The sequence below is a fragment of the Melopsittacus undulatus genome, chromosome 10, assembly GCF_012275295.1.
Source record: "Melopsittacus undulatus isolate bMelUnd1 chromosome 10, bMelUnd1.mat.Z, whole genome shotgun sequence".
Taxonomy (NCBI): Eukaryota; Metazoa; Chordata; class Aves; order Psittaciformes; family Psittaculidae; genus Melopsittacus; species Melopsittacus undulatus.
In genome coordinates this window covers 3,570,906-3,586,694 of record NC_047536.1, presented here as the reverse complement: position 1 = coordinate 3,586,694, position 15,789 = coordinate 3,570,906, and the positions used below count along the sequence as shown (strand labels likewise).

Below are 15,789 nucleotides of genomic sequence, written 5' to 3'. Positions count from 1 at the left end.
CCAGTTCAAACCCAATATCCCTCCATCTAGAAAGATGAGAGTGCTTTACTGAAGCACTGGATTCACCCAACTCGAGCCCAGAGTTCATGGGGCAAGAGCATCACCCATCACCAACCGGGGTATCATGCATGAATTACTGTTGACAACACTGAGCTCATCCATTGGGCAGAAAAAGGTTTTTCCCTTCAAGCACCATCATACACTAATAAATTGGAGCAGGACATGACTGTGGGAACTGCCTGCAGCTGAGAGCTGGGCTGACAGCCTGCTCCGACACAACAAATGTTCTTAACCTGGAAAGGCTTTTTCCCCTTTTATCCTGTTCTTTTATTGCTCTTCTTATTTTTCTCCCAAGAGGTCCTCAGCCCAACATCCAGGACTAAAGCCTCTGACCCACAGGCTGGGGGGTCCCAGTAAATATTCTTACCATATTTATCTCCATCTTCTCCTTTGGCACTGATCCTCCTGCCGAGCACTTGGATGTGTTTCCCACTTGTCCTGCTGTAGAGCTGATAGAGCCGAAGCTGCTTCCTGCTCACGTCGTCCCTCGCTCGCGTCTGGTTCTCCACATGTATCCGAAAATCTACATTCTCCTCGGCAGCAAACATCTGGGAGTGAATGGGGAGAGAGGAGAAAACAGAACAGACCATGAGACAAAACAAGCATCTTGGACAGAAAGACCACGTACCAACCTGCCAACGGGCACATGGCACATAGCTGCCCTTCCCTTGACAGCTGCAGTGTCAGCACTCAACATGTAACTCTAACCAGAGCTGGCTCTCTACAGAAAGCCATACCTGGGGTTTTACAAGCAAACTGTAGGGCTTTTCTTGAGTAAAAACTTCTGCTCAGTCCTGCTTTGATTTAATCCTGGTCAGTGACACTGGCCATAAATTAGGCTCTCTATCACATAGGCATAGGTTCTACCAGGATACACAGACACATATGGGAGAAAGAGGATGGACAACTCCATCTCAGAGATTTTGTGCTTCACCTTCACCAGCTGCATTATTTCCCCGATCAACTGCAGGTACAAAGTCAAGGGAAAAATAACTATTTATGCTGACATCAGCAGACTGGACTCTAGCTTTGCACAGGCACAAAACCTTCTACAACCAAAGTGTCATCTGCACATGGGCATAACTTTTTGCCAGCTCTGCTTTTCAGTGAAGCCAACTCACTGGTGACCATCCACAGATGCACCTCTGTCCGCCTCAACCGGGCCATGGCCTGGGGTGAGATCACAAGGACCAGTGTCCTTGTGTCCACAAGGACCAATGTCCAGCCACGAGGCCAGTATCAGCAGGGGTCTGCTCACTTGGGCATTGCATCTCCTTTTTCTGCCAATGGATTAAATTAACCTTAGTTCAACACAGCCTTAAAGCATTACCAGAAACTTTCTCTGACACTTCTCTGAAGATCTTGTTTCTTATCTTAACTGTTCCCAAGAAACACCAAAACAGGATTCCTGCTTTTGCTTCCAGAGACTCATCCTGCCTTGCCCAAGGTTAGGGACCAGACAACCCAGACCTTCTCAGGGGAGGCTGGGCAGCACACACCCCCAAAGGCACTTAACACCCAAACAATATGAAAGCCCAGAAATGGCTTCATGATCTGTCCCCACAAGCATCTGCATCCCAGCATCCAGGCTGCCAACTCCAGACTCCCACATGGACAATATTTTGGTGGCATACCCCCTTCACAGGACAATAAATCAATTGGAAACCAAAAGCAGAAGATTATCAAGTGGCACACACACCACACGATAGACAATATTTAATCTGAACAAGACAAAGACCAGTCAAAGTCTACCCATTGTTGGTAAGCTATAAAGCTGGGTACCACTTGCATGTAAGAGACAAAACCCACCATAAAATAAGAATCACATCAGAATTTAATGCCGCCTAGCTTTGGGACTGGCACAGGACCAACATTTACTCCTAGCAGGGTTACTACTTCTCCTCCTAACGCGTTCCCATTACAGCACACTTGTCCTCCTAGCCTAGCATTCTGATATATTGGTGTGGGGATGGAGCTGGCAATACAAATGACAAACGGTCAATAAATCCTCATTCAGGTCTATTCCAGGCTAAAACACATAAGAGCAAGTGGCTACAACACACAAAACAGCCCCACTTCAGTCTCCTGCATATGTCATCTCATACCAGCAAATACTCTGAAGCCAAATACTCCCTGAAAGGCAAAACCTCAAACAGAACTTTTTAGTGTTTCCAGTTATCGAGTAGACACACAGATCAGCAGCAGGAGGAAAACTTTGGGCAGGCAGTGCTGCTTAGCACCAGACCTTCACTAAGCAACCCAAACAAAAACATTATATTCAACACAGTGGCAACAGCAATGAGGTTCACAGGGATGTTGCTGCCTTTATGAAATGCTGGGATTATGCTATTTGAATCCCAAGTCCTAGAAGGGAAAGTGATTTAACTCATTTTATGGTCAGAAGTCAGGAGGAGACTGCAGGAGCTAAATGCATGGGCTGGGAAAAGGAAATTCAGGGTCTAAGCAGACATTTGAGGTGATGACAGAGGTGACAGACAAGAACTGCACAATTAATGGGAGCAATACTCCCCCTCTCAGAAACCCAAGGGGGTGCCCCTCTCAGGGCACCAAGAAGCTGTGACCCAACACTGAGGATGAGAGTGGAAAAGCAGCCCTGGTACCTGCAGGAGGGCACCATGGGATGCTGACCAAGCTCATCCCTGTCACTAGGCTAGGTTCTGCTTGCCTTCTCTCCCCAGGCCCCACGGCTGTGTCTGAGCACAGCAAGTAGGACTCAGCTTTCGATATGAATAATATGGATTTCTTCTTCTTTTCTTTATACAGATTTTCTTGCTTTCTTTTCAAATTATATTGTTGCAAAGGATGCTAAACTACTAAGAGCAGAGATGTTCAAGTAAAACATTGACAGCCTGCCTCGTACCCACAAAAGCAAGGCTATTCGCAGTTAAGGTTCTGGCTCCATCATTTTAAGATTTAAAACAGATTTTAAATCAAGATGACGTCGCTACATTGCTTTCACCACATGTTAATGAATTTCACATTTTTCTAGGAAAGGGGAAAAAAAAGACAAAACAGGTGGGATCTGAAGCGGGGGAAGGGCAGGTTGCTTTGCTTTCCTGGAAACTTCAAACAGAACAGGCAATCTGTTTTCCAAAACATGCTTTAATTCTCTGCTTTAGTTGTCTCTTGAGCACTCACACCACAGAGGCCCCAGCCGCATTGCTTGGGTGGACCTTGGAGCACCCATGGAGCCGTCCTGTGCTGTGATCTGCTCCCAGCATGGCACACACAAGCCTGCACACGTTTGTTGCAGTTCTCCTGCCCCTGATCGGCTAGTTAAGCATTTCCTACCTTGTCAAGAAGGGCACTGCAGCCCAGAGGGATGACATCTCCTGCCCAGTCATCATCACCTACACCCCCAACACCTTGTCCAAGCCCAGCAGTAATCGGATATGCAGGGATCAGAGGGAACACAAACCCCACAAAGTCAGCCCAAACAGGTACCACTCCATCACTTTTCCAGCAACAGGCCCAGCTCTAACCCAAGGAAAGAAATCCTGAAGGAGGAACACGCTACAGGCTCTTGCAGCTGATCTGTCCCCTGGTCAAGAAGCCATGGTCCAGAGCAGTGAAACCACCAGGATTTAGCTGCTGCTTAAAGATAAGCTCAGACTTAACCACTCTGCTGAAACAGGATGCTCTGCTGGAGTGTGGCCAAGGTGAATTAGCTGTGCCAGCCTGGGCTGCATCTGGCCCGCAGCAGAGCATCAATACTCTAAATAAAATTTCATGCAGTGTCGATTTCATGAGATAAAACCTATTTGATCATCATTGAAATCCATTCTCACAGTATCCCTGCCCTAAAGAGTATATTCCCTCAAGCAGTTAACTTTGCTGAGATAAGAAAGTCCAGTTGTATATACCATAAGAGAGACTCTTTCATAAATCTCAAGAAAAATTGGTAACATATGCCTCCTTTGGTAACACTCACTGAAGAGGGTCACCTAAAACCAAGTCTATCCACCCCTAAACACATTTCCATAACAATCACAACCACACAAAAACGAATGCAGAGATGTCTTTAGTCCCATTCCCACACAGAAACTTAAGGTCTTCAACTTCTGTTCACCAAAGCAATAGGAAATCTCTTTTTTCTCACTATTAATACATTATTACTGCATGCAAAAACATGATATACAAAATGACAACCTGATTTTTTTTGGCCTTTCAATCTGATCATCCATATGTCCGTGCTATACATAGCGAAACCCAAAGAACCTGGATCCAGAGTTCAGCACAACAGGTCCCTGAAATGAACAGCAGCTTGCAACTTCTAGCTCCAAACCAGCAACATACCCTGTGAGATGCTCCCTGGGGATGGGAAAAGGATTTCCTGCATCACCCTATCCCCTTCAGCATTCTGTGGGATTTGGGGTTATAATGCTGTCTATTTTGCAAATATATCCAACTGGTATGGGTCACCCTCTATGCAGGACAACTTCAGCATCTCAGGATAGTAGGTTTCATGTAACTCCATCTCGTTCTTTGCCAACAGCTTACGGTCTGCAAAATCCCAATTGTTAAAACGGAGCATCAAATTTGGTCTCATTTTTATTTTTACGCTTTTTTCATTTCCAGTCAGTTCCTCACCCTTTTACTATTTCTTTGTCACTGTGTCTTTCAGTGATAACATACAGCTACACAGACATCATACATATACAGGTGGCAATACAGATCTAGGCAAGGGAATGAACAACATCCCTTTTAAAAACAACCAGCACTTCAAGCAACCAAAGCATCAGAAATGCCTCACTCCTCAGAAGAAACAGCTCTCCCATCCCCCTGTTGTACTTGCTCAGTCATTCAAGGTAGGAGCATTTAGTCCTACCTCCTTTCCACACAGCCACAGAAACCAGAAATGGTATCTGTCTTCAGACACAGCCCACACTGGGACATTCTCAAGTGGTTTTATTGCTGAATGATTCTGAAACAATGAGTGGATTTCATTCTAAATGTCTTTACAGCCATCCTTCATCTTAAAGAACGACTCTCCTATTTGTGAAACCCCAGGTGGAGAGCAAGGCAAAGACCATTTTGCTGATGCAGCCTAAGGCTTCACCATTAAGTAATCCAAGAAACACTCAAGAACAGCAAAAGCCTCTGACAGCAGCACTGTGATGTTGGTCCTACACAAGCTTGTGCCACATCTCTGCAAACACCGATGCCTTGTTGTGAACGGAAAGCAATCACACCTCGCCAAGGTCAATGAAACCCTCGTGGTGCCAAGCCACGTTTATGGGATTTGGCTTTCCATCCAACCCGCCTCTACGCACTTCAACTCTTCTATTTTAAGTTTTCCAGTAAAAGGGGATGTTAATCTATTATTGTTCGTGTCATAAAGTGTTACAGCATGAGATGTCCAAGGCCCACAGCATGGCCAAGTTAGCTGGGAGCTGGACTTCAGGATTTCCTGATTTTTTTGCTATTTATCCTACAGAGCCTCCAAGCCTCATCAGAGAGCAAACCATATGTCATTCCCCAAACTGAACTCGGAATACAAAATCCCTCTCGCTGAGGGCAGTAACAATTGCATAAGATAAACAAATCAAGCTATTCAAAGTCCTTTCAAACCCCATCTGATAAGCAGGAAATACTTATTACCTTTCAGCCATCAAATCAACCTAATATTAATGATTTTCTCCATGACCTTCTAAACACATGAAAGTTAACTCAATAAGGTCAACAAGGGGATATTCGAGACAGATCTCTCGCAAGTCCGCAAAGGCAAGTAACAAACCACTTTGCTTCCATGACTTTGGCAACATTCCTCTATGCCAATTACAGCAGGATTTGCTAGCTCACCATGACAGCCATCCTCAACATACTGTGAAACACAATGCATTCCTTACTTGCTGCTTTTTCCTCCTCTTAACTGTAAAGTCAATCCATCACCAGGATACTGTTACCTTCACATTACAGAGCCTAGTTTGAAGCCAGATAGAAGTGTATGCACACTGCTCTGACGTATTCACTTCTTTGGGCTCAGAAGCACATTTGGAAATGTACCTAACACAAAGTGCCTCCATATTCAGATGCACAGCAGGAACCTGGAGAGAAGGGAGAGAGCACTTTGGAATGAATCTCTGTGCATCCAACTGGAGAGAGTCCACAGCATGGCAGTGCCAGAACTGCACAAGTGTAACTAAGCCTTTTGAAATAACAGAACTCAGACCTTTTCTTTGGTGTTTGTTTCATCTTGCAATCAACAGAAGCTTGTTTTTGTTTCTTGAAAGATAAATATCCAAAAAGCTAAGTTGCACTCTCAGTCCTTGGGAAGCATCACCTTGGTTGATGACTGTATCCTCCAGGATGCACTGTGAGAAAGGGCAATGCAGTGGGTGCACCATGCAAGCAGTTCTTCAAAATGATGTGGGTCTGAGATTCCATAAACAACATTTACAAAGTGTGTCACTTTAAATGCTTTGGGGGGAGCTTGGGTTGGGTTCTTTTCAGTGGGAAAAAGTATTTCAGAGAAGCACAAATGCCCTATTTAAAACCCAGATGCCAAAAGATCTTGCTCCACTAGAGCTGTAGCACTTTATAGCCCATTTATGAATTGAGTCATGAACCATCTTTTGTCTTTGCTTCCTTAGAAGACTGTTTCAGAAACACTTCCCTGATTTTCTACCTCATATATTTACATCCAGTTTATTTTCACTTGTTAATGTACCAACAATGTCCTTCAGCTTGAATACTTTTCCTCTGTGTGCTTTACCTTGCAATGCATTCAGGCTATTTCCTTTCTCCTCTCTCTTCCCAACATCCGTTTCACCATGCTGGGAAAGAAAGAAAGCCAAGCACTAGACCACCTCCACCTCCCCTCCTGCATCTGCCCTCATTGCAGAGTTGCTCCTGCCCACACCAAGGATGGGTGCCAAGCTCTCCCTTGGCATGGAGACATCAGCCCATCCTGGAGAGAAACCCAGAGCTCCCCTCACTTCTGCACAGATATGCTCTGAAGCTGAGCCACTCACTTCTTTGGCTTGAGCTCTTTCAAGTTGCTGCAGTATGTGAAATTCAAGGATGTTGGCTCTTTGTTTAATTCACTCTAAGTTAAGTGAGTGTAGGGATGGAGCTGGAAAGAAGGAAATGGGGTGATGTGGGGGTCGAGCCTGCCCATCCCTTTGGATTTCAGAAATGTTAAACAAGACCCAAAGAGAAGACATTTCCAGGGCTTGGAAAAGGGGACATACAGCTCAGTGAGGTGACACATACTTGGATCCAAAAGCTGCTCTGCAAGCAGAGCCTCCTCTTGTCCAGAGAGCTGCCTGCTGCATTCAGAGAGGCCACACATTAAATCTCCTTGGGCAGCCTCAGACCTCCACTCCCTCTGAAAGCCCTATGGAATACAGCTAGTGCCCAGCTAAACTGCCCAGCACCTCCCTGAGATCCCACCAGCTTTCCAAGCCATGTACCACTGCTATCCAGCTCCCCTAATGCAATGAGTCCATCAACCCTTGGATGGCAGACAGCAGCGTTACTGAGCCTGGTATGAAACCACAAGGAAGACGGGAGCGAGTGCCAAAAATATGGAACCTGAGAGCTTGAGGAAACGAATGTTTTATGGGCCCATCAGTCACTATTTGGCCATTTTCTAGAGAAAGATGATGCCGCCTTCGAGAAAACCGAATTTCTCCTTTTGATGATGGAGTGGGACATAGCCAGAACTGTGAAAACGCAGTTTGTGAGATGGTGACATTTTAAGCTTGTTCCACCCTGGGAAATGGCTCAGTCTGGGGAAGAGCAGGGTTTCAGCCTTGATTAATGACTTCTAAAGCCCCAGCCATGCTCACGTGCAGGCAGAGAAAGAGAAGGAGCATGCAGTGAGTGCTCCATCCGGTGCAGAGCCCAGCACGAGCGTGATGCTGAGGTGCTGCAGTGCAGCAATACTGAACAGCTCCAACACCCTGTCCACCACATCTCCACTTGCATCTGCCCCTTCTCACCCATTCAGAACAAGGTCACTGGCTGCAGCCCCCAGGTCACGTTATTAATACAGTTACCATGAGTGAGAGCAGCAAGGGGAGCCCACCCCTGTGCCATCACCTTCCCCCCACAGGAGCCTGCCTTGTGCCCTGGTGCAGCAGGGATGTAGCAAGCCAAGACGAGCCACCTCCCAGTGCCAAAAGGCACCACCTCCCCATAGGATGAGCTCCTGCTACCTGTACTAACCAAAGCAAACCAGCCCCATGCCTTTCCAATGCAGGGGTATCTGCAGGATGCTGCCCCTTGCCACGAGCTCTTGACAATTTTGATTCTCCAGAAATACAATTTGGACCTTAATTATTTTGCATGTTTTTCTCCAGCTGTGATATGTTGTTATTTTTAAACTCAGGGCTGGCACTTGTTACCACAGCCATCAATCAGCCAACGAGCAAGCAGGGCTCTTTCTTTCTTCCTTTCTTTCTTTGTCTTTCTTTCTAATGCTTGCTATATCTCTGCTATATACTTCCTCTCCACACAGAAATATCCCTTCAAAGCTTGATATTATTGAGCAGCTTTCAACCATGCCCAGCAGAGCCATGTATTCTCTGCATTTGTCTGGCCTTTGTTTCTAGGAATGAAATACCAATGGCTGAACAGTGTGACTTCATTTCACTCCTTCATTCCAATACTTGTTCTATTTCTATCCCACTGGGTCAAACTCACCTATTGTGAGACCTCACCGATTTCAATTACATCAGGGATTAATTTGTTCCATTGCGTTGAAGCTGTTAATACAATCCTTGCTGGCTCTAGATTAGAAAAGGCACGGTGGAGACCTCCCTCGCAGGCAGTGTGTTTAACAGCGGTCTTGATCTTCATTTTTGTTCAGCAGTGGGGTTTTTTTCTTCCCTTTGTGCCCCTTTGCCCCTCTTTTCACAATCTTCCCCTTCCTTTCTCAATTGCCCTTATCAGAACTGGGTGGTCCTTCTGACTTCCACTGTGACTGGCAAAACGCTGCCTTCCAAAGCTGCTGCCAGGGCTTGGGAGGGAGGTCAGAGCTGAAGGCAGCTCCGACCTGACACCACACAGATGTGACCACTCCAGCTTTGGCACTTCATTTCCCCCAGGATCATTTGAAGGGTCCCTGCATGTCCTCACACACTCAAAGGGGTCTGCGGTGCTTGGTTCTGCAGCTCCAGCCATTGGCTGACCACCATCAGTTGACAGAGGTCTCAGGGGGAAAACTGAGATCCTCCATGTAGCAGATGGACACACTGAAATGCACATTTGTCACTTAACTGTGGTTGTCCTTTCTGCTGTTCCCAAACTGGGACACAACATCTGGGCAGAGCTTTAAAACATCTCATGGGACATCCACGATACCAGTTTAAGGTGACCTCAGCAATCCTGACTCAAAGTTGTTGTTTATCCACATGACTTTGTCTCAGGAAGAGATACGGATGCAGGGAGACTTGGAGCCCACGCTCATGCAAAGCAGTTAGCTTTGTTTAAGTGCTACAACTGTCCCACAAGATCCATTTCAGAATATTCAACCCTATCTTAGTGAAACCATATTTTTAGGAAATAGTGTAATGATTCCAGAATAAAGGGAGTTTCAAAAAGATAAGTTAGGGGGGAAAATAGAGGATATTTAACTAAAACCAAACAGCTCAACAGATTCCTCCCGTGCTTACTGGAATACATTTCCATGGTGTTCATGGGGTCACCTTAGGCTTCCATAGCCCCCACATCCCCTCCAGGCACTGCCCCATCTGCCACTTCCCAATCCCAGCTCAGGTCTCATCCTCTTTGGTGCCAAATACTGCCTGGACAGCATCGCCTTGTAACCACAAGAACAGTGTGTGATCACAGCAACCCAAACCTTGGTGCCAGCAGAAACCCTCATACCTCCCCAGGACTGAGACTGTACTGCACATACATTGCTCTGGACACATCCTGCCACCCACATCAAACCCATCCTGAGACACGTAACCCACAGGGAGAAGACAGGATCAGCTCTGGGGGATGTGTAACACTACAACTGCTTTCACAACAGTCCTGAGCTGCAAAAATCACTGCTTCCATAAGCCTAAACTTTCCCAAATCCTCCCCGTTATGGCTGAAATCTCTTGCCATGGCTTCTCCCCAGGTGGTTTTGCTGGGAAAGAGCTACGCTCCCATAGTTGCCACTTCACCACAGTTATTTCCAACACCATTGAGTTCAATGAGGTTAAAACAAAACCCAAAACAACTGCCCCATTCCCGAGGGGTGCACTCTCTGCTCAGTATTCATTAATTCCCCACATGCTCTGATGACCAGTGGTAACATACATCAGGCTTCACTGGGGCCATGCATGACCGAGGGTCCCTGCATGGCTCTGTGCTGCTGGCACCAGTCCCTCCTGCCAGCACCAGGACATCAGCAGGTTTCAGTAGTTTCATACCCATGTCCCTCCTCGCAGCACAGGTGTTGCTGCAAAGAGAACAGCCCCAACCAACCTCTTTGGGACCATGGATCACAAAGCCAGTGGTTGTATTCAGGAAGTTCAGCATGCTGCAACTGTCTTTACCTCCTTAACAAAAGAGCTTTTTGTAATGGAGAAAATGCTCCTTCTGAAACAAACTGCCCTGATACACAGGAATTAAAACCATTCAGCAATTCAAATGGTTGTCAATAGTTGTTGATTAGTTTCTGAGCAGCTGAAACAGACATTCAAGAAACAAAATCTCCAGAGGAAACCATAAAGTCTCTCCAACCCAAAACACATGAAGAGCAAGTCTGGTCCTGGACCAGGCAGCAGCACCATAACCTGTGTCTGAACTCACATCATCTGCACAGTGAGCTGCAGAGTACCTCCCTTTCAAAGCAGACCCAGCAGCATCCTCCAATGTGCTCCCAGAACAATGTAAAAGCCCTTGCACAAAGCACAGGGAGCCCTGCAAAGGTGAGAAACAAGGGTGAGGGGCTGCCCCTTCCCTACCCCACTCATCGTGGGATACGGCTGAGCCCATGGCTTGTCCCCATTACCCCGTTTCACAGGCAGTGGTGGAGGAGCCCAGCCTGGCCACACCAGTTGGGTTGCAGCAGAGACCAGAGCAGTTGTCCCAGCAGGATGCTCTTGGGATAAAAGCTGCAGCACCCCAATAAAAACACTTCCCAGCAATTCATTGGTGTCTTCAAATGAGACCTGAGCCTGATCACTGGAAAACCTGCCTGGTTCAAAGCACTCCGGAGCTTTTCTCTCCTTCCCTCCACAGCAGCAACTTCCTCCCAGGGCAGATGCTCCAGCTGCAATCCCGTTTGGCCACGGCACTGGGGCAGAGCAGAAACCCCAAGCCCACTCCATGGAAACCAGTCAGGCGTTTTCCAAACCCTGGGAAAAGGCAGTCATTCAGCCCTAGGATTTACAGTGCTGGTTTTAAAGCACGGGCCCATCATCTCCAAGGTGACATCTCTATACCAGCCCAGCTGGGACCTCCATAAAAACAGAAGCAAAAGCACAAGACATGGGAAACCCAAGTGATAGTCAGGAAAACACTGCTGTCAGGAGGAGAGAGAAGATCAGAGACCAACCTCCCCATAAGACAAATAAACATCTGCAGCAGCAGCACCGCAGCAGTGATCCGATGTTTATCCTGGTAGCGCCTTTCATCCCGATCCCCTGACTTCGTCCAAGGAACACACAGATCCCTGCTCCCACTGCAGAAAAGCAACTCCCTCTAGGGTAAAACATGGCAACTGCCGAGCAGCACACACGAGTTCAGGACACGATTCCCAAAACACCTTTTTCCATTGCAACTCCAATGAAAAGAGAGATGTGGCTCAACAACTGCTTCCCTGGACAGCAGCTCCCAAGCACTGATCTGATGGGAAAGGCACACAGCTGGTTCAGCAGAGCCATCTGGAGACCCTATCCAAATATCTTGTGCCACTTTTCCCCTATAGTTTGCTCTCTGGAAACTTTTCATTAAGCTCCAAAAGGTCCCACTCCTGCTTATCCTGGCATGATAACACCTAGTGTCCCTACACAGGAATGGTGCCAAGGAGACAGGGACCTCGCCAGGTGTCACTGCTCACTCATCCCATGATTTGGCAGCCTCTGCACAGTGCTGGGATATAAGACAATGGTTGTGACCAATGACAGGGAAGTTAATCCATTTAACAGTAACCGGAGGCCAATCAGGGGATATACTGAAATTGCAGGAGTCATTCCACTGGGAATGTTTGTACTGCCGGTACCTCACATCTGCTTGGTGTTCATTCCCTCTAGTCTGCCTCCAGTTTTTCATGCCTGCTTTTAGGACTGCCTGACATTAGCAGATTGAGACCCAAAATACCTCCCATGCCTTGCACCCTCTCCTCCTACATTTACAGTTTGTCTTCTCTATCATTCAGCTGAGCATCTTCTTTACACTCACCATCTCCAGCAGCACCACTCTGAAGGGAGATGTTTGCAGGTTCAGGGCAAGTATCAAATCCATGTTACAGAAACTACCAAAACATCACTGGAAACTGGTAAATACACAGCAGCCTCAATGGTTTCCTGTCTCCTGAATGCCAGCCTGTGAGTATCAGTTATTGAGAGGGAAAACTCCCATCTCTCGGGACTGATATCTTTGTCAGAGCCTAATTACAACACTCGATGGGGATGCCCAGCCTGGGGAACGGCCTTTGTGGGCCCTTCATCCTCACCCAGTGAAATAAAGGCAGCAGGGCTGGTGTTGCTGAATGTGGCTGGCACATGGCAGCACTACGAGGGGTCACTGTGGACCTGCCCCACCAGCCAGGCTGATCCAAAGCTTTTAGTGTCAAAACAGGAAAAGAAGCTGCATGTGAAGACCTCTGCAAACTTCACCTATGGTCCAGAGACAGGGACATCTCCTCAGGGCTAAACCCATAGTAAAATACCAACCGCCACTGGGCATCTCTTTTCTCCTTCCATTTCCCTCTTGTCAGTGATGCTGGTAATACATAATGACATGTTCTCTGTCCTTGGGCTTCACCCACCATATCCAAAGAGTCTATCAGACAAGCTCTGACTTAGGTTGCTGTTGGAAAAGCCAGGAAAAAAGCACTGTTTCAAGAGCAATGTACAGAGCTGCATCAAACCCCAGAATACACAGAAAAGGAACAGAGGGCATAAAAGATTTGTCTGCCCTGTTCATGCAGGGGCTCAGAGATGCCCATCATTGTTATGTCACAAGAAAGGCTTAGGTCTGGAAATAATGTTGGAGGCTCCTGAGGAGGAGAGAGCAGGGAACTGGTACAAGAGCACAGCACAGCAGGATTGCAGCTCCCAAGAGCAAGCCACCAAACTCTCCGAACCCACTGGGACTTGGTAAAGACAAAGCCCAACAGCAACAAGGAAGAGCAGCCTGGGTGAAAAGTGGAGTAGGCCAGCAAACTACCTACAGAAAAATGGCAATTGTGAAACCACAGCCATAGAGATGGGCATCGCTTGTCCTTCAAGCAGCTTTTCCCCATTTCAGCTGCAGACTTTGCCAGCACATTGCTGACAAGTTTCCTTTTCCTCTCCCCAAGCAACCAGGACCGAGCACCTGCAGCGTTCCTGCATAGTTTCATCCCACGTACATGAGAAACATCTTTATTTACAAAAGCCTTGCAAGTTATTTCTGGAACAGGGCTTCCCAGAGATGATTTCCATCAGTAATTTGATCAGTTATTTGAAAGATAAGATGCAAAATTTCCTTCATCTCTGCAACAGAGGCATTTTCTTTGTGATCTTCCCTTATGCTTTGCTTGCCTTGCAAAAACTGTTTAATGAATTATAAGGCAGGATGGAGTTCCCTGGACATCCTCTGAACCCCACATTCATCACCACAGGAGCCCTGCTGATGTAGGACATGGACAGACCCCATTTCTATTTGAAAACGTCCCTTACTTACTTACCTGGGAAGACCCACTTTTATTTAGCAAAACTATTTAAGTCTTGTTAAAAGCAACCTTTTTTGTTTCCTACCCTATCTCCAGGGTGGCCCTACCTCAAAGCCATGGTCTGAGATGCTGCACAGTAACATGCTGCAAGGAGCAATCAGCAAAGCAGGATTTCACACCAAAGACATCCCCAAGTAAGACCAAGATGTTAAATGGCTTAAAAGTTCCCATTTACTGAAGAAATTGTGACCAGCTGCAACACCTTCAAGGGTGTCAGGATGCTCCTCATCAAGCCTGGCACTCTCACAAGCCTGCAGAGGAGCTGCGAGACCCAACAGCTCCATCCGGGAGATGAGAAGAATAGTTTTGGAGCAGTGATTTAGGGCTGCCAGTCACACAAGCTTGGTACCTGCTAACGGAAGGGTTGAGCATTTATGTGGCACTACCTGTTTCCATTTGCAGAAACCCTGTTGCCACACTGTCCCCTTTCCAGGGAAACCAGAGAGTGCTTCATCCCTGCCTGACACAAGGCACTGATCAATCCCTAACCCCGGACACAAGGGGCTGATCAATCCTGCCTATACAAGGTGCCCCGATGCAAACCCTGCTGTGTTGGGCTAACGGGTTCTGTGAGCATTTTCACTGACTTATCAACTCTGCTTCAGGCTGCTCCACGGAGCACCCACAAAACCCATCAGCCATTAAGAGGGAGCAATAACAAAACATCCCAGCGGGGTTGGTCTGTAAAGGCTTGTCCTCTACCACAGCCAGCCATCATCCCATACCTGCCAACAGCCATGAAACCCTTCCTTCCCTTACAGTTCTTTGAAATACATTCTCGAGCCCTATTATCTCTCCTGTTTATACCACACTCTCTCTATTATCGAGAAATCTCCAAGTAATTTATAAGCCCACAAGCTCCTGCACTAACAGGGCAATAAATCAGGTTTATATACCCCATTGCCTACTGTTCGGTGCTGGGCCAGCCGGGTGAAGTGAGGCAGCAAGGAGCAGCCCCTGCCCTCCCCAAACCCTCCACACCATTTCTTCAGAGTAGAAGGAAGTTTTGCTCCAGATGTTTATTTCTTAAGTATCCAGAGAGGATTCCAGCCTGTGTCCTACCTCACTGTGTTCTCCCTGTCTCACACCAATACAAGCCCACAAAAGAGGGCTTTTCTTCTTACAAAATCAAACCAAAGGAGGCGGATGTTTCTGGCTATTTTCCTCCAGGAGAGAGGTTGCCCATCTAATAATCCCTAAATGGGCAGTGGGTTGCTGGCTTTCATGTTGTGCCTCCGAGCCTCCCCTCGCCGTGCCAGGTCGCTGGTTTTCTTTCCCACAGAGTTGCAAAACCCCTGAATAACAAGGTTTGTGCATGGAAGTGCTGACACAAACCTTAACTACAGCATCCTGAACATGATACCAGAATAAGGACGCTCCCTGTGTGGCCCAGCGCATGGATAAATAAAGCATTTCAGCAGCCAGCGCCGACAGATCATAAACCTCCACGAGCATAAATACCAACAACAACCCAAAAAGATTAGAGGGCTTACGGGCGAGGCAGGCTGGGATGATTTAGGGTTGGGGTGGAAGGGTCATTATTGCTGAATGGGTGGGGGCGAGCGGGCCAAGGAAATCAATAAACCATTCTGCTGCCAGGGAAGGAAGGGGCCACGTTAATTGTGCAAACACACGTTTTCCGTCTGAGCCTCACCCAGCAGGGATGGATGCAGGGAACATGCCACCGTCTTGCTGGGAACCCAAGGGCTTCACCCCAAGACGTGTGCCCCAGGAGCTCCATCACTCAGAGGAGAGCTTGCCTAAGCACCTCACTGGGTGCGACTTGCTGCTGGAGGCAGCTCCAAATGAATGCAGATCCAGGCAAT

General features: G+C 47.3%; 1 protein-coding gene across 1 annotated transcript in view; it reads right to left on the bottom strand.

Moving 5' to 3' along the window:
• Window positions 1-15,789, bottom strand: part of FGF18 (fibroblast growth factor 18) — a 68,572-nt gene that overhangs the window by 41,359 nt on the left and 11,424 nt on the right. Inside the window, exon 3 of the mRNA XM_005144161.4 lies at window positions 428-608. Within this exon, the coding sequence (XP_005144218.1) occupies window positions 428-608 (181 nt within the window). The remainder of the gene's footprint in view (window positions 1-427; window positions 609-15,789) is intronic.